This window comes from Nomascus leucogenys, chromosome 19 (genome assembly GCF_006542625.1).
Source record: "Nomascus leucogenys isolate Asia chromosome 19, Asia_NLE_v1, whole genome shotgun sequence".
Taxonomy (NCBI): domain Eukaryota; kingdom Metazoa; phylum Chordata; class Mammalia; order Primates; family Hylobatidae; genus Nomascus; species Nomascus leucogenys.
The window spans coordinates 58,444,792-58,465,096 of NC_044399.1; the positions used below are offsets into that span (position 1 = coordinate 58,444,792).

General features: G+C 39.4%; 1 protein-coding gene across 12 annotated transcripts in view; it reads right to left on the reverse strand.

Moving 5' to 3' along the window:
• Window positions 1–20,305, reverse strand: part of BABAM2 (BRISC and BRCA1 A complex member 2) — a 574,233-nt gene that overhangs the window by 34,409 nt on the left and 519,519 nt on the right. For all 12 annotated transcript variants that reach the window (XR_004027068.1, XR_004027067.1, XM_030800431.1 and 9 more), the window contains one exon: window positions 8,329–8,482. Coding sequence is in view for 10 of the 12 variants with exons in the window: in XM_030800431.1 (XP_030656291.1) it covers window positions 8,329–8,482 (154 nt within the window). In the remaining 2 variants the exon portion in view is untranslated. The remainder of the gene's footprint in view (window positions 1–8,328; window positions 8,483–20,305) is intronic.

Here is a 20,305-nt window from a genome sequence, read left to right on the forward strand (position 1 = left end):
AAAAAAAGAAATACTCCAGTTGAAAGGTAGACATGTTAAGACTAGATTTAAAAACCCAAGGTCTACAAAGGTTTCCTTCAAATATAAAGACACAGATAGGAATAAAGAAAGGATGAAAAAAATATATACCATGCAAAAAATACACAGAAGAAAGCTGGTGTAACAATTTTAATATCAAACGGAGCAGATTTCAAGTCAAAGAATATTGCCAGAAATAAAGAGAGTCATCTCATAATGATAGAAGGACCAATTTATTAAGAAGACCTAACAATTCTAAATATATATCTAAAAATAAAGCTTTAAGATATAAAAAGTAAAAATTAGCAGAACTAAGGGGAGAAATAGACAAATCCAAAACCCCACAGGTGAAAATGTTAATACCTCCTTTCAATAACTGATATAATAGACATAAAAAACCAGTAAAGAGCTAAAAGATTTGAATAACACTAACAAGTAATTTAACTTAGTTAATGTATATATAGAACACTATACCCCAAAACTGCAGGACACACATTCTTTTCAGGTTTATATGGAATATTTATCAAGATAGACCACATGCTGGGCTACAAAACAATTCTCAACAAATTCCAAAGGCTTGAAATCATACAGGTTATGATCTCTGACCAAAACCGAATTAAATTATAAATCAATAAGATATTTAGAAAAATCTTTCTAAACACTTGAAATTCAAGAAGCACAATTATAAATAACCCATGGTTCAAGAAGAAATCACAAGGGAAATCAGAAAATATTTCTAATAAAATAATAATGAAAAACAACATACAAAACTTTGTGGAATGCAGCTTAAGCAATCCGTAGAAAGTAATTTTATATTAAAAAAGAAAAAAGGATTAAAATCGTGACCTAAGCTTCTACTCTAAGAAACTTGAAAAGGAAGACATTAGAAACAATGTACTGCCAATCACTTTGACAACTTGGACATGATGGATCAATTTCTTATTAAAAAACCTAGCTTGCTAAAATGAACACAAGAATAAATACAACAATCTGAATATCCCTACATTTAGTAAAGACACTAAATATTTTTTGCACAAAGGAAACCCTACCAAACATTTGGAAAGAAAGAATACTAAATCTGCACAAACTCTTTTAGAAAACAAGGGAAGAAGGAATACTTTACAGTTTATTTAATGAAGCCAGCATAGTACTGATACCAAAGACCTGATAAGGACAAACACAACAAAAGAAATTTTAGACCAATATCATTCATAAATGTAGATGTAAAAATCTTAAAATTTTAGCAAATCAAATTTAATAATATAAAAAAGGATAAAATCATGACTGAGAAGGGTTTATCTTTGGAATGCAAGGTTGGTTCAACATGCAAAAACTAAATAATGTAATTCACATTAACAGAATAAAGAAAAACCACACGATTATGTCAATGTCAAAAGATGCAGAAAAAGCAATCTATGTCAATGTCAAAAGATGCAGAAAAAGCAATCCATGGAATTCAACACCCATTCATAATAAAAAAAGAAAAAAAGAAAACCTCTTAGCAAAGTAGTAATACAAGAATTTCTTCAATCTGATAAAGACATCTATGTAAAACCTCAACATCAACCTTAATAGAGAAACATACAGCTTGATTCTGCTCTTATCACTTATGTAAAAAAATTGTACTGGAGGTCCTATTCAGTGCAAGTAGGTAGAAAAAGAAATAGAAAAACATAAAGATTGGAAGGAAAGAAGTAAAGCTGTTAGCATAAGGCATGACTGTTTATGTAAGAAATTACAGGCTGGGCGTGGTGGCTCATGCCTGTAATCCTAGCACTTTGGGAGGCCAAGGCAGGTGGACTGCCTGAGCTCAGGAGTTCGAGACCAGCCTGGGCAACATGGTAACACTCCCTCTCTACTAAAAAAAAAAAAATACAAAAAATTAGCCTGGCGTGGCAGCATGTGCCTGTAGTCCCAGCTACTTGGGAGGCTGAGGCAGGAGAATTGCTAGAACCTGGGGGATGGATGTTGCAGTGAGCCAAGATCATGCCACTGCACTCCAGCCTGGGTGACAGAGTGAGACTCCATCTCCAAAAAAAAAAAGAAAAAAGAAATTATAAGAAATCTATAAAAAAAAATCTATTTGATTTTAGTAGTAATAAGTGAATTTAGCAATGTCACAGGATGCCATGTCAATATAGAAAAATCATTTGTATTCCTGTATACCAGCAACAAACTAGAAAATAAATTTTTAAAAATTTTGTTTATATTTTTTATATATTTATAAATATTTTATATTTATATTTTTATATAATTTACAATAAAAGCAAAAATATGTGGAATGCAGTGGCTCATGCCTGTAATGCCAGCACTTTGGGAGGCCGAGGCAGGTGGATTGCTTGAGGCCAAGAGCTCGAGACCAGACTGGCCAACATGCCGAAACCATGTCTGTACTAAAAATACAAAAATTGGCTGGGTATAGTGGCTCATGCCTGTAATCCCAGCACTTTGGGATGCTGAGATGGGTGGATTGCCTGAAGTCAGGAGTTTGAAACCAGCCTGGCCAACATGGTGAAACCCCATCTCTACTAAAAATACAAAAACTAGACTGGCGTGGTGGCGGGCGCCTGTAATCCCAGCTACTAGGAAGGCTGAGGCATGACAATCGCTTGAACCTGGGAGGTGGAGGTTGCGGTGAGCCAAGATCATGCCATTGCACTCCAGCCTGGGTGACAAAAGCAAAACTCTGTCTCAAAAAAAAAAATAAATAAAAATACAAAAATTAGCTGGGCGTGGTGGCACACGTCTGTAGTCCTGGGTACTCGGGGGGCTGAGGCACAAGAATCTCTTGAATCTGGGAGGCAGAGTTTGCAGTGAGCCAAGATTGCGCCACGGTACTCCACCCTGGGCAACAGAGCAAGACTCTGTCTCAAAAAAAAAGTGAAACATTTAAAAATATTTCAAGACTTCTACATTGAAATATTTTAAAAATTTCTGAGAAACTAAAGACCTAAATAAAACCATGTTCATTGATTCAGTATTATAAAAGATTCAGTATTATAAAAATGTCAATTCTTCCCTTGTTGATCAGCAGGCTTTTATCGGGGGGTGGTTGGAGTGGGGAGAGGTGGGAACTGGCAAGCTGATTCTAAAAGATATATAAAAATGCAAAGGATCTAGAATAGCCAAAACAATCTTTAAAAAGAACAAGCTTGGATACCTTTCCTGATTTCAAGAAATATTGATATACCTTTCCTGATTTGAAGAAATATTGGTATACAAACCTATCAATGGAACAGAATAGAGTATCCAGAAATAGATCCACTCACATGTGGTCAATTGACTTTTGACAAAGATGTAAAGGTAATTCAATAGGGAAAGAGAAGTATTTTCAACAAATGGTGTTGTAATATCTGGATACATATGAACAAAAAATTAACCTTGGCATCTACCTCATATCATATACAAAAATTAATTTGACATGGATCATAGGCCTACGTATCAAAACAAAAGCTTCTAGAAGAAAACATAGGAGAATTTCTTCATGACCTTCTAGTAGGCTAATAATTTTGAGTACACAAAGAGCATTAACGTAAAAAACAGATTTCATTTAAAAAATGAAGATTTTCTGCTCATCAAAAGACACTCTTAAGAAAATGAAAAGGGCCAGGAATAGTGGCTCACACCTGTAATCCCAAGACTTTGGGAGGCTGCCGCGGGAGGATCAAGGATCACTTGAGCCCAGGGGTTCAGGACCAGCCTGGGCAACATAGCGAAACTTTGTCTCTATTAAAAAAAGGAAAAAGAAAATGAAATGGCAAGCCACAGATTGAGAGACAATACTCATAATAAATAGATCTGACAAATATATAAAGAAACTCGCATATACAACTCATTAATAAAAAGACTAACAACCAAATTAAAAATAGGCAAGATCTGAACAGACATTTCATGAAAGAAGATAAACCAATAAGCACACGCCAAGATGCTCAACATCATTTATCACCAGGAAATGTAAATTAAAAACATGAGATCTTACTTTATCCTCTCTAGAATGGTTCAATTTAAAAAGACTGACAACAGGAAGTGTTGGTGAGAATGTGAAGAAACTGGAACCCTGACATATTGCTGATGGGAGGGTAAACTGATACCACTTTAAAAAAGCTTGTCACCTTCTTATAAAGTTAATCACATATGTACTCCCACTCCCAAGTATTTACCTGAAGAAAGGAAAACACATGTCTACAAAAAGGCTTGGTCATATCAGCTCTATTAATAAAATCCCCAACCTGGAAACAACACAAGTATCTACACACGGGTGAATGGATTAATACATTATGCTATATTCATATAATATAATATTACTCAGCAGTAAAAAAGAAATGCCATAACAGATCCATTTTTTTTTTTTTTTTTTTTTGAGATGGAGTCTCGCTCCATCACCCAGGCTGGAGTGCAGTGGCGCGATCTTGGCTCACTGCAACCACCGCCTCCTGGGTTCAACAGATTCTCCTGCCTCAGCCTCCAGAGTAGCTGGGATTATAGGCGTGTGCCACCATGCCCTGCTAATTTTTGTATTTTTAGTAGAGATGGGGTTTTGCCATGTTGGCCAGACTGTTCTTGAACTTCCTACCTCAGGTGATCCGCCCGCTTCAGTCCCCCAAAATGCTGGGAGAACAGACGTGAGCTACCGCTTCCGGCCACCATGACAGCTAAATCTTAAACAATTATGTTGAATGAAATGAAGATAAATTTCAATGTGTCAGACACAAAAGAGTATGATCTGTATTATTTCATTTAGAAGTATCTAAAAGGAAAAACTAAGACAGGGTGATACAGAACAATAGTTGCCTTGAGAGTAAAGAGACTATTTGGAAAGAGGCTATAAGGTAACTTTGTCAAAACTTTTCAAAAGATATACTTAAAACCTGTCCACTCCACTGTATGTAAATTATACTGCAATTTTAAAAAAAGATATATATGCAAAGCCATTTCCTTCAAAGTACTCATGGTTTGGTTAAGGAAACAAAACATATATGAAGATGTGAAGAACTAAAGAAAATACCAAAGAGATTCCAAAGCAGTATCTGATTAGAGTCAAAGGAGACTGGGAGGGGAGAGAGCTGCTGGCAAAGTAGAGTGGATGGGAAAACCCATATGGGAGAAGGTTGAAGGATGTGTCTGTTTGAGGGGGCAGAAAGAGGGTGGGAGGAAAGGCGTGAGCAAAGGCACTGAGGTACGCAGCAGAAGCTAAAACCCATGGTCTTCCACGTGTTAACTTGCTGGCCTCTCATAGCAAGTCCATCCAATAGGGAGGAGTACAGTCCTGTTTTAGGAATGAGGTTCAGAGAGGTTAAGAGCTCTGCCCAAGACCACAGAGCTTGCAGGATTAGACTTTGCAATAGCAACTGGGGCACACATGACCCCAAAGCCTGTGCTCACCCTGTAAATGCTGTTTCACTTGCGAGGGACAGAATCTGCTGGACAGCCATGAGAAAGAAAGAAGCACATGTGGTAGGAAAAGCCCTGGTCAGTGCCAGGAAGTGTCCTTTCTGAGGTTACATTGTTTAGAATTTTGCTCTACAGGAGGGAATAAACAGCTGATTCCACTCAAAAGGCTCCACTGCTGTTCATAAACCATGAGAGTGTTTATGTCATGGGCAGAGCTCCCCAAGTGAATTATAGCCTTTTACGCACTGTGTACATACAGTATTTTCACAGGACAAAGAAACAGGGTGTGGAAGGAATGCTACAGTTGACCCTCCTCTCTTTCCATCCTTTGTCTTCAACCTTCTCCACCAATCTCAAGACTATAGTGCAGGACAGTTCTTTCACGGTGTTTATCTGGCTTTCTGACACAGCCCAGGGAAGTTACTCAGTTCAGCTGAAGAATGGAAACTTTAAACTATTTCTTCTTGCTAGCACGAGCTGCTTGCTTTCTCTTTTATTACATTTAAAATGGATCCATCTTCGCTACAGCAGAAAGCACATTTTTTAAACATTACTTCAGATGTTTTCTTTAGACTGGTATTAACATAAAGCAAATGTCTCTTGAAACTCTGAACCAATCTGTTAAGATAAACAGGCTTCACTTACGATATTCCTATACTGAAATCACGGGCTTGTGGTCTGCAACTTCTTAAAGATCCAATTCATACTTGCTAAAATGTCTACTTAGGAAACTCCCCCCCACACACACACCAAGATAGCTTTGCCATGGAAACCACAAAGACACATCTGGTTCAGACTCCACAGCACGTACCACAAATAATGCCCATCTTCTAAGGGCAGATCCTATGTATACACAGGGAAAGCCCAGAAAATTAAACGATATCAATACTTCAAGCATAAAACATACTTTATAATTCCTTTTTTCCATTGTATTTCAAGATGTGTAAGTCTTAATCATTGTTACTTGTTATATTTGCATATGCTTGTTTTTGTCCTGAATGGGATTTCAGACTTGGGTGTCATGGATAAAAAGAGAAAAAAAAGGGAAAGAAGAAGGCACATTAAAGTTTCAGATAACAACTCTGGATTCTGCATATAAATCTGAGGCAGTCTGGTTTCTAGAAGAAGATACCCTGACATTATTTAAGAATCTCAGGCTGGGCGCAGTGGCTCACACTTGTAATCCTAGCACTTTGGGAGGCTGAGGTGGGCGGATCACCTGAGGTCAGGAGTTCGAGACCAGCCTGGCAAACATAGCAAAACCCCATCTCTACTAAAAATACAAAAATCAGTCGGGCGTGGTGGCACATGCCAGTAGTTCCAGCTACTCAGAAGGCTGAGGCAGGAGAATTGCTTGATCCTGGGAGGTGGAGGTTGCAGTGAGCCGAGATTGCACCACTGTACTTCAGCCTAGGCAACAGAGCAAGATTCTGTCTCAAAATAAAATAAAATAAAATAAAATAAAATAAAATAAAATAAAATAAAAAGTTCTCAAGCCTGCTATAAGTGAAGGTCTTGTACTACAGAAAAATATAGGTGAGGTCAGGAGGCCCCATGGAAGGGAATGGGGTCTCTCTGGGAGGGGGAGGCAAGAACAGGAAGTCCTACTAAGTTCTTGATTAGTCATGGCTAATCAAGAACATTCCAGATCTGGAGGTCCAGGTTTTGTTAGTAGGTACTTTGAAATTGTCAGAAGTTTCGTATGATAAAGGCTTTATCTCCTTTGCTGGGCTATAAATTCCATGAAGACAGGGATAATTTCTAATTTGTTTATCATTATATTCCTAGCATGGAGCACAATGCTTGGAACATGGTAGATGCTTAATAAACACTGGATGAGCAAATGAAGAGGATGCTTAATAGATGGTCTATATTTGTGTGATACTTTGGATCTGATCATCCTTCAGCTGGGATCACAGGTGTGAAGCATATGACTGTTCCAAGCGATAAAGTTATAACCACATGCCACTCTATGATTTATTTTTGGAAACTATGATTTTGATCCACTGCTTCTTCAATCTAGGAGGTCATGGTTTATGAAGACTGATGTTCCAGACACCAAAGTCTTAAATATAAAAAACACTCAGCATATTTCTATATTTACCTATTCTGTGTGACTGAAGTGAGGCCTTCCACACTGAGAGGTTCATGAGCAATAGTTGTACCTCCAAACTCCAAACTTTAGCTAACTTCAACCTCTATGAAATCCTACTTCCATATCTATTCTAATAGCCCTAAGCTATTTGTGTAGCTGTTTATTTGACCAAGAAATACACAGGTCCTACTTTGGGCAAAGGCTGTGGTATACACTGCAGAGACGCAATGAGGTATAGAATTCAGAGATGCATTTCCATATGAAAGAGTAGCTACCGGCTCCAGGTGTTGACTACTAAGCAAACATTCTGTTTACTGCCACCTGAGATTTTCCATTTTTAAAAAAACTATAAAAAGTAGCTGCCAACATTTTCATCGTTTATGCCATTTACCCACAACTCGAATTCCTATTTAGTATTTATTCTCTACTCTAAATAGAGAGGTAGTTTTCTGATAAATTCTACATTCCATGAAAAAAAAAAAGCTGTCATGGCTAATTTTAGAGACCAACAGAAACAGTAGAAAAAGGAAACACTTTCAGATGTAGATCAGCTTCTTCCTGACGAAGCTACAAAGGGCCAAACAGCAAACATTTTTGGTTTTCTAGGCCATCCAGTCTCTGTTGCAACTACTCACTCTGCCACTGTAGCATTAAAGCAGTCACAGATAATAAGTAAAGAAATGGGTGTTGCTGTGTTTCTATAAAACTTTATTTACAAAAATATGCACAAGGCAGGATCTAGCCTGCAAGCAGTAGCTTGCCAACCCCTGGAGTAGATAAACAAAATGCTCTTATCTGTAGGAAATAACAACAGATTCACTTACTTTGCTCTTTTGGCCATTTCATTTCCATCCCATCTGGGGCTGTATGGATAATTTTTTTGGGCCTGGGAGTAAAGCTGTCCACTGTTGGTAAAGTGATAGACGGACTGAAATGTGAGAGTTGGCTGGTCTCGAGGGAAAAACAGAGGCAGGTCAACTGCGAAGACAGAAGAAAGAAAAAGAAAGTTAGAGCATAAACACATCTTAAGATTTTTTTTTTTGACTAAATCCGAATGTTAGGTACAAAACTCTATTTGAATCACAAATACTGCTTGCAGTTTGGATGAAAGTTGTGGTGTATAGAGAGGGACCAAGAAATACAAAGTGACTTCCCCATCTTCGAGGAGTTTATAATCTAGAGAGGCAAATCACACATGGGTGAAAATGTCACCAATAGAAGGCATGATGTGTAGGTGCTGTAAGAATGCTTTGAAATGGTCACAGAAGCTTAGGGAAGGATGCTTGGGTGCCTGCAACCATCTGACATTCCTCTCTAGCACTTCCCTGGATCAATATTCCATAGCAGAGTTCTCTTTCTATCTAAGTGTCTATTATAGCATAAACTCTTCAAGGGTTGGGCAATGTCTTCCACATCTATAATTTGATGGAGGAAGTGGGACAGAGGCTGTTTTTCAAGAATACATTTGGAGAAGGGGTAAAGAGTGCAGGTGATAATCTTTCTACTTTATAGGATATGGCAACCAGACTACCAGGAAAAATGAAGTTATCACTCTACTTCCAATCAAGCAGTGAATTTTGATACTCAGCAGTTTCAATTTTTTCCATATGCATTACCACATATATTTATATCTCCTAAATCAGTGGGAGTTTCTTAATGGAACGCATAAGGGACTACTCTGAGCACTAAATATGTCTGCTGTGATAGTACAGGCTAATTCCAACCCTTGCTGTTAACATGTGTTATATGCGTTATCTTTTCATTTTGGGGTTCTTTAACTCAATTTTTAAAAGTAAACTGACTCGTTATTAGTTGAGGCAAATCATCATTAAAAACACAGACTGTTTCAATAACACATTCTTAAAGGTATATAACATATATATGTGTGAATGTTATCCACTTCTAGGACAAACAATAGGAACAGCATAAAAATAATAAGAAAAACAAGTATAGAATTTTCTAGATTTACAGGGTATCTTTATACACTTTATCTAATTTGTTACTTAGAACTCCATGACAGAGACATTATCTTCAACATTTGTATTTAACAGGGGAGCAAACCAGAGACCTAAGAGATATATTAACTTGCTCATGTCACAGCCAGGCAGGGGCAAGACTCAAATCTAGTCCCATGATTCAAACATTGGGCTCCTACTATGCCCCACATTGCCTTCTCCTACTCCAAAGGACACTGGCATAATCTGCTTACGACTCATTCACTATGTCACAATTTAGGAAGCTAAAGTTGTCATTGTGAAGTATGTATAAGGTTCGTCTTTTTAGCTACACGAGGAAGATAGATTTAAAAATACATACCAGATAATTAGGCCAGGCACAGTGGCTCACGCCTGTAATCCCAGCACTTTGGGAGGCGGAGGTGGGTGGATTACCTGAGGTCAGGAGTTCAAGACCAGCCTGGCCAACATGGTGAAACCTCATCTCTACTAAAAATACAAAAATTAGCTGGGCGTGGTGGCAAGCACCTATAATCCCAGCTACTCGGGAGGCTGAGGCAGAAGAATCACTTGAATCTGGGAGGCGGATGTTGCAGTGAGCTGTGATCGTGCCACTGCACTCCAGCCTGGGCAACAGAGTCAGACTCCGTCTTAAAAATAAATAAATAAATACATAAAAATACATGCTAGATAATTATACATTTACCACTATTCTAGTCTGAGGTGACATTCAACTTGGACTAGGTACTCTCAGCACTCAATATGATTTCTTGAAGGAAAACTTGGGTCCACAGCAGACTTTTAAGGAGAAGCCAAAAAACTCCCAAGAATCAAAAAACCATCCAGTTGGAAGGGCCTCTTAGACCTCGGAGTGCACTTGACTCTGATGATGACTGACTCAGTGCTGCAGGGGGTTTCTACAGATGAATCACACGACAGTCAGAGAAAAGGGCATGATTTTGAATGTCCACTCTTTAGTCACATTTTTCAAGTACCACAATAGGGCAGTCTGAATACATGCCTGTTAGTACCAAAGCAGAGAGTTCATAGTATAGAGGAACAATACAAAAGACTGATTCAAATCAATAATTCAATTCAGAAATCGCTTTTGAGTCCCTGCATATTACAAAGCATGATCTGTAACGTTTTCAGTCACTCTGCACAAATATTGCTTTCTAAAATTAACTTTATATCTTTTCTCATTACTACTTCCATTTCTTCTGATTAATATTTATTTATTTATTTATTTATTTATTTATTTATTTATTTATTTTTGAGGCAGAGTCTCGCTCTGTCACCCAGGCTGGATGGAGTGCAATGGCACGATCTCAGCTCACTGCAACCTCTGCCTCCTGGGTTCAGGTAATTCTCGTGCCCCAGTCTCCCAAGTAGCCAGGATTACAGGCGCCTGCCACCATGTTCGGCCAATTTTTAATATTTTTAGTAGAGATCAAATTTCACCATGTTGGTCAGGCTGGTCTCGAATTCCTGACCTCAGATGATCCACCCACCTTGGCCTCCCAAAGTGCTGGGATTACAGGCGTGAACCACTGCGCCTCTTCTGATTAATTTTTTAAAAAGGCCTATTCGTGGCCGGGTGCGGTGCCTCACTCCTGTAATCCCAGTACTTTGGGAGGCTGAGGCAGGCAGATCGCCTGAGGTGAGGAGTTCGAGACCAGCCCGGCCAACATGGTGAAACCCCGTCTCTACTAAAAATACAAAAAATTAGCTGGGCATGGTGGTGCGTACCTGTAATCCCAGCTACTCAGGAGGCTGAAACAGGAGAATCTCTTGAACTCTGGAGGGAGAGGTTGCAGTGAGCTGAGATAGTGCCACTGGACTCTGGCTTGAGCAACAAGAGAAAAACTCCATCTCAAAAAAAAAAAAAAAGCCTGTTCACATATACTTTGACTTCAGTTGTTTTATACTATGTACATTTTTGCAAATATAAAACAAGGTTGAGATTAACCTCCAAAGCAATCACTACCAGCAGAAAAGTACCATGAGAGCTTCCCTACAAGAAAGCAACAATTTTAAACGGTAGAACTCAATTGCAATAATTTATAAATTTAAAGCAAATACAGTCATCACTCAGTATCCAAAGCAATGCAGATAATACTACAGGCTATGTGATTTTCAAGCTACTGGCTTTTTTGGGTTTTGGAATGCCTTCTATTTTCATTCTTATTATTTTGTTTTGTAGAAAATGAGTTGCTGGTATTAATATTTTAATATGCTAAAAAATGATTTTTTCCCACCTATTTTGGAACCATCTTCTTTGACCCCCTAAATGCCCAGTTAGCATCAGAAATAATTCAAAATGTGAAGGAAATGTATCTATCTGGGCAAGTGAGTTGTTCTGATTTTTAAAAAACAGCAGCAAGGTAATGTTGATATGCACCACAGTCCCCAAAAAGCATTGATTACATGATTATTTCTCCATGGAGATTTATCTAACAAAGTGTAATTGAAGCCAATATTAAAATTTGAATACTTTCTCAGTGCACACAGTAAATGTATTATTAGGGGAGCAGGAACAGTCAGAGTACTTCAGAGATAAAATTGGTAATTCACATATGAGAAAATAAAATTTTAAAAATACAGTATCTTGCTCAACTTAACTAAGTTGTATCCTGTCTATATCAGTCAATGGTCAATAAAACGATGGCTTATTTTAAAACGTTCTATGCATAAGAATGAGTTAATAACTAAAATATTTATGAGAAATACTTCACATTTTTCTGACAAGAATGATTTGAATGGTACAACTTAGTCAAGATTAAAAAAATTAAAACTTGCTTTCCTTATCCCCAAATGTTGTTGTCACTTAACTTTTGCCTATAGGTTAACTCATGATTTTCTGATGCATAGTAAAATAATTACTTTAGGACTTCCAACAGCTAACTTGCTCTGAAGGAACCGCTCAGATTCCAAGGATTTGGGGCTCACAGTTTCAGCTATATCAAAATTGAACACTTTAACCATTTGCTTTCTTTTTTTTTTTTTTTTTTTTTTTTGAGATGGAGTCTCACACTGTCGCCCAGGCTAGAGAGCAGTGGTGCGATCTCGGCTCACTGCAAACTCCACCTCCCAGGTTCAAGTGATTCTCTTGCCTCAGCCTCCCAAGTAGCTAGGATTACAGACACCTGCCATTATGCCCAGCTAATTTTCTGTATTTTTAGTAGAGATGGGGTTTCACCATGTTGGTCAGGCTGGTCTTGAACTCCTGACCTTGTGACTTGCCCGCCTCAGCCTCCCAAAGTGCTGGGGTTACAGGCATGTGCCACCATGCCTGGCCAGCCATTTGCTTTCTTAGAACCTACTGGGTCAGGTTTGATTTTTAGAGCAGAATCATCCCATTTGATTCAGTTACTTAGTGTCAGTATTATTTTGACAACTGCTTCCTATTTCCTTCTTCCCATATACAGAGACTAAATCTTGGTTGGCTCTTCATCTACAGAGGGGATGGTCTGCACTTGTTTAGTAGAATTTCAGTAACCATTTCTTTCTTCTCTTTTTTTAAAATTTTTTAATTTTTAATTTTTTATTTTTAGAGATGAGGGTCTTGCCATGTTGTCCAGGCTGGTCTCAAACTCCTGGCCTCAGGTGATCCTCCCTCCTTGGCCTACCAAAGTGTTGGGATTACAGGCATGAGCCACTACACTCGGTCTCAATAACTATTTCTGAAGCATTACTTTCTTCAAGAACTTGCTGAAACAAGCCACACCAAATGCTTCTTAATTCTGCACAAACCAGGCAGTTCACAGGATGCATTCACAAGGCTCTGAAGCCCTGGGGGAAGGGAGGAAGAATTAAGCTCTGCACCAGTTGCCTCACTCTGGACAGTCATTGCAGTGATGGGTTCCGCGGGTTACAGTCCCAGAGCTTGTGGTGCTCTCCAGACAACAGCCAACCATGCAGCTTTGGGGGAAAGCCGAATGCACTGATAAACTATGCTGCCTCTCTGTGAACTCTGGTGAGGTTCAAGTAGTGGCTGCAGTTCTACCTTCCCAAGCAAACACGCTCATCTGCCCCTAAATGCTCATCTTTTCACTAGAAGACGACTCTAGTAAGGTGGTATCTCAGTTCGTAAGACTTTCTAGAAATTTCTCACTTCTCCAAACACCTCAACAATGGAAAAATGAATAGCCAAAAGAAATGCCACACCATGCATCTGATTCCCAGGATAGCCTATCAGACACTGAACATTTCAGGCACAGTTCAACAAGTTTGATTACATGATTTCTCCAGAAAAAAAAAAAAAAGGAATTATGGCAAAATGAGGACAAGGAACATTAACGGCAAGTAGTCACAAGTCGCAGTCTAGCACAGAGGAAGAATAGAATAAACACAACCAGGGTTAGGAGAGCTGAAAGAATTCCAGTCTGGCCATTCAGTGTAGGAACAAAAAGCTCCGTACATGCCAGCTGTCACTTAAGCTGTCACCATATAGTAAGTGATATTCACTCCCAATCTTGGTAGCGGTGGCAGACAGTTGTGGTTTCCTACCTAACAGCCATTCTCCATTCTTTCTTATGGGCAGAGCCTTCCTCTCACCCGAGAGTCTGACAGTGCTGGATATCACTCAGCCTTCAATAAACCAAGACATGGAAATGTGACTCAGTCCTGCCAATAGCCCCTGAAGGGAAGTGGGCTATGGGTCTTTTGAGAAATATTTTCCTCTCTGATTAAACACACGTGTAAGGAGAAGCCCCCATCTCATTCTTGCCTTATAGCTGATCATCATGTGAGGTCTTGAGGCTTGGAGTTGAGGTACCCATCTTGTGACCATGAGGGAAAGTCAGCCTGTCATCATTGTGTGGCTGGATTCATCATCCCTGAACTACCCAGCTCTGGATTTCTTGTTATGTGAGATGATCTTTACTATTAAACCTCTTATAATCGGGTCTTCTGATACTTGCAGTCAAAGGCATCTAAGGAAACGTTATTTTCTGAAGCTTCTGTTCAAGAAGGCAAGATAACTGTATCATCTATTTACATATAATTGTATAATCTATTTCAGAAATATTTCCAGCAAGCATGGTTAAGAAAGCATTCAAGGCATATAAACAGGAAAGTTTTAGTTATCTGGAAAGTTCAGTTTTGCGGGACAGTTCGATCCTTGAAAATGCCAAACAAATGAGGGGTTAACCATAATTGCTTCCCTGGGAGTCACATGACCAAATATTTTCATCATTATTCACAAGTTGGCCATTATTTCATTTCTTCAAACCTTCCAAACTATATATTTCTGTGCTATCCCCCATATCTTGGGTCAGCAGGGAAGATACTAATAGATTCGCTTTGTGGTAGTTATGGTTATATTCCCATTTCCAGTCCTCTCAGGACACTCCAGTTCCTCGAAGCCTCGTTAGGAAACTTTTAACCCCTTGTTGAATTGCTGTAAAGTCATTCTCTGGTGAGGATTCCATTTGAGGCTGATTCTTCCTGAGAGCAATCTGTACACTTTTCATTCCCAGGCTATCCCCACAATGTGGGAAGACTGCCATGTATTTACCGACCAACCCCGATCTTACTGCCTACACACTAAACCTTTGAGATATGTGGATTCCAACCACTGGAAAATTAACACTACATATCCAAAATATTCACCTACAAGAAATATAAAAGTAACATTTTCCAATTCAGAAGTATCTATTTAAGGTATCTTCATTTATTATCACTACCTTTCATTTAAGTGACAAGAAAGACTAAATATTAACCAGATTTTGTTAAATGTGTTCTACTTTTTCACTGGTTTAAGCTGGTTGTGATATCATCATGTAAACAAATTGTCTTTGTTTTTTTTTTTTTTTTTGAGACGGATTTTCACTCTTGTTGCCCAGGCTGGAGTGCAGTGGTGCGATCTCAGCTCACTGCAACCTCCACCTCCCAGATTCAAGTGATTCTCCTGCCTCAGCCTCCTGGGTAGCTAGGATTACAGGCGTCCACCACCATGCCTGCCTAATTTTTTGTATTTTGAGACTGGGTTTCACCATGTTGCCCAGGCTGGTCTCGAACTCCTGACCTCAGGTGACCCATCCACCTCGGCCTCCCAAAGTGCTGGGATTATAGATGTGAACCACCATGCCCGGCCTATCTTTAAAGTTTCAATATTATTAAACTGAAGCTTGAAGTTTCTTAGATTTTTTTCACATATGCTAAAAAATCCTATTATGGAAAGAGACAGCATGGTATGCCCTTGAGGTCAGATAAAGTGAGTTCAAATATTGGCTACACCATTAATTAGTGATGATATCATAGGCAAAATATTTCACCTCTTTGAATCCTGATTTTCCCATCTGTAAAATGTGGATAATAATTTCTATCTCATAGTGTTTGTTGAAAGAACTAAATAAAAACTGAACAGTTACTCAGTATGTGTTCATTTCTTTTCCCTACCACCCTTTCTTTAAGTGGTTTTTTTCTTCTGTCTAGCTTTATACACTGTTCTGTATATGTGAAATTTCTGATAACTGTAGCATACGTTTCAGGTTCTTTTTTTTTTTTTTTTTTTTTTGAGACGGAGTCTCGCTCTGTCGCCCAGGCTGGAGTGCAGTGGCGCGATCTCGGCTCACTGCAAGCTCCGCCTCCCAGGTTCACGCCGTTCTCCTGCCTCAGCCTCTCCAAGTAGCTGGGACTACTGGCGCCCGCCACCACGCCCGGCTAATTTTTTGTATTTTTAGTAGAGACAGGGTTTCACCGTGGTCTTGATCTCCTGACCTCGTGATCCGCCCGCCTCGGCCTCCCAAAGTGCTGGGATTACAAGCGTGAGCCACCGTGCCTGGCCCCAGGTTCTTAAATTTTAACTATTTTGATGAAAATCTTTCTAAACTTCATGTCTCAGTAAATATGATATACTGAAAATAAATTAGCCTTTTTTGGATGACAGAGAACACATTAACAAGTTATACACAGTGGCCCAAGTGTTAAGGAAGATTTAGCTTTTACTATTTCACAAATGCCTCCTACCTAAGAGCCCGCATTCCCTAAACCTCATTTCTGGAAATGCACCTCGAGTGATTTTAATTCGCCTCCCCAAGTAGGAATCACTGCAGAGAACCATGAAGTCCTTAAGCGCAGGGGCTGTGAATTAGTTATTTTGGTATTTCTAGCACTTAGTACAGCGCATGACACATGAGAAACACTCAGTAAAGGCTCATATAAAGCACATGCAAATTAAAACCTCAATGAACTTCCACTTCATGCCCATTTGATTGACAAACATTTTAAAACTGGAAAATACCCAAGTGTTGTCAAGGCTGTGGAACATTGGGAATTCCCATTCCCTGATGATGATGATGATATAAACTGCTAAACCCTTGTACAGTAAAAGTGAAGGTGTATGTACTCCACAACACAGCAATTCCACTCCTAAGAAACTACCGCATGTGTGTAAAAAGATCGCAGGAGAAGGCCTGATGTAGCTCCACTTGTGATAACAAAACCTGGAAACATCTTAAATGTCCATCAACAGGAGACTGGATAAATACATTGTGCCTATTCTTTCACAGGAATACCTTACAGCAGTTTAAATGCGTGAGCTAGGACTACATTTGTCAACCTAGATGAATCTCAAGGACCAAATGTTCAGTGAAAAAAGCAAGCTGCAGATGAACACTGTTCAGTATATACTTACAAGGATCAAAAACGTGCACACATTACATACTATTTAGGAATGTCTATGTAATTAAAGTATAAAAACATGCATGGGAAAGATATACACCAAATTAAGGGTAGTGGTTACCTCTGTGGGTGGGGAAAAGGGAGTGAGTGAAGGATGGGGGTGCATTTTGGAGGGGCACTCAGGGGGCTTCAACTGAACTGACAGTGTGCTATTTTCCTTTCCTCTCCTTTCCTTTCTCCTATTCCTTTGTCCTTTCCTTTCTTGTTTTCTTTTTTGAGACAGACTCTCTCCGTCACACAAGGTGGAGTGCAGTAGCATGATCTCGGCTCTCTGCAACCTCCGCCTTCCAGGTTCAAGCCATTCTCCTGCCTCAGACTCCTGAGTAGCTGGGACTACAGGTGTGTGCCACCATGCCCAGCTAATTTTTGTATTTTTTTGTAGAGATGGGGTTTCACCATGTTGGCCAGGCTGGTCTTGAACTTCTGACCTCAAGTGATCTGCCCGCCTTGGCCTCCCAAAGCGTTGGGATTACAGGCATGAGCCACTGTGCCCGGCCTGACAGTGTACTATTTCTTTTTAAAAAAACTCAGAAGCAATTACAGCAAATTATGAAGATTTGATTAAGGTGGGTACATGGGTATTTGTTTTCATAGTCTTTATACACGTGTGTATGCTTTAAATATTTATAATTTTAAAAAGTTTAAAAGAGCAACACTAATATTCACAGAAGCAGAAATCAGTATGATTTCATTTATTTAAAGTTCAACAATAGAAAAAATAAATGATATATTTTTATGGATATATACTAGGTGGTAAAGCTATTGAGAAAATCAAGGGGGCAATTAACATAAAATTCAGGGTAGTGGTTCCTTCTGGGAGAGACACCCACAGGACGTCTATGATACTGGCACTATTCTATTTCTTAAGTTGAGTAGTGTTTATGAATCTTTAAAGTGTGTGGATATGTTTTACATAATCGTGTGTGTGTGTGTGCGTGTGTATAAACAGATAAATATTACTTTAAAAATGGGGGCATTTATTAAAAAAACTAAGAGGGTCAGGAAAACTGAATAGTCTTCAGAAAAAAAAAAACAAAAAACAACAACCCACAGTGGGTAGAGTGCCAGGAAGAATGAGGGTGTCCATGCCATTGAGCTCATGGTCTGGAAAAGGAGACCTGGCAAGGTCAAGAAGCAACTTCAGTTGAGCATGCTAAGACAATGGCAGAGGCACACACACAGTGTCATACAGGGAGAAGGGCAGCTGCCTGAGGTTACAGCTCTGCAGAAGAGATGAACTTTGAGTTGGTTCTAGAAGGTTACAAGTTGAATCAGAATTGGAGACTGGGGAATATTTCATAGAAAGGAAAAGACTCAATAAAGCATTTGAGATTTGTAAACATAATTCTCCACTTTTTATTTTGCTCTTTTGGTATCTCATATTCGATTTACAAAAGCCATAATCTATCCCAGCATTTTGGGAGGCTGAGGTGGGTGGATCACCTGAGGTCAGGAGTTTGAGACCAGCCTGATGAACATGGTAAAACCCTGTCTGTCCTAAAAATACAAAAATTAGCCTGGCTTGGTGGTGGGTGCCTGAAATCCTAGCTACTCGGGAGGCTGAGGCATGAGAATTGCTTGAACCGGGGAGGGGGAGGTTGCAATGAGGTGAGATCACGCCATTGCACTCCAGCCTGGGTGACAGAGCAAGACTGTCTCAAAAAAAAAAAAAAAAAAAAAAAAAAGAAAGAAAGAAAGAAAGAAAGAAAAGCCATAACCTGTCCTATCTTACCAATGTTTCCCACTACTCTCCTGCCCTTTGTATCTGTGAAGAGAAATAGGTGACACAAAGATGAAGGAAGCAGACACTGGTGTCAGGAAGCTCACAGGCCAAGTCCTTCTCCCTGTCTGGAGGGCGCCCCTTGCTTTTCTGGGTTTATCTGGTTTTATTCTCATCAAAGTTCAGATGATCAGAAATACCTCTTTTCTAGAACTCTGCATGCTTCCAACCTGTGCTCCCAAGCAGGGCTCACTCAGGGTGAGTCCTCATGAGGGCAAAGCATGCCAGGATGAAGGGGTCCCCAAAGTAGGAACCCCTCCTGTCCCAAGTGCTTCTCTGTCCCTCTGCTTCATCCACTCCCTCATCCATCACACACTGAGTGAGCAGATTCTCTGTTCCAGGCTGCCTGCTGGAACTGAGGGTCCACATTTCCTGGAGAGGGGCCGGGTGTGAACTCTGCACCTCCTGCCTGCTATGCCATCTGGGTTCTGTGCCCTCTGGATATACTGCCTACTTGGATCCTGGCCCCTTTGCTGCTCTGACACTCTCATTTCCTCGGGCCTGGCTCTGTGTTCATTCCCTTCAACCTGTTATTGCTTCCAACTCTGTGATGCAGTACAAGCCCCGCCTTCTTCCAGGAAGCCTTCCTTGCATGCTCCATCGCTCAGTGATTTCTCCAGCCTCCATGTCCACATAATCCACTTCTCAGGGGGATTGTTGACAGTTTCAGTGTGCTTATCTTTATGTTAGATCCCTACATGTGTGCCACTGGGTTAGACACACCGTAGGTTGTGGATGCATATTTAGTGACCAACTGGCATTGATTAGTGAGGAAATGGGGACCACACTAGACATGTACAAAGAAACATGCTTTTATGAGATGCAGAAAGAAATTGAGCAAGAGAGAACACCATAAATAGCATTTAGTACTGTTTTAACTTCTATTTTTAAAAGAATTGAGTCACAATAAATAAACTCCTGGCCTGGGAGGATTAAAAAAGAAATCTGGTTAAATTAAGGAAGAGTTTGATTAAAAGAATCCTTAAGTAAATTACAATATATTCAAATGCAAAATCCTTAGCAATTAAAAATTGGGCAAAGTCTTTAAAAAGTCATAAGCTTTTAATTTCAAAGAATTCATAGACAATGTACCAAATGTAAATGATTAGAAGAAAAAGGACAAATGAGGTGTCTGTGGTTAAAGTAAAGGGTCAGTTTAAACTCCTGTCTTGAAAAATTACAACAAAGCAGTTAGATACAAATTTGGGAATATAGTGACTACCCCAATGCGAAGTATGACTAATGTGGCTTTAGGAAGAAAAAAAGAAGTTCCTCAAATGAATCTAACCTTTTTCCCTAAAGGATCTAGTTATGACCTTTATATTCTAGAGATAACAACATGTATCCAAACTGACAAACATTCCCTGAGCACATACCATG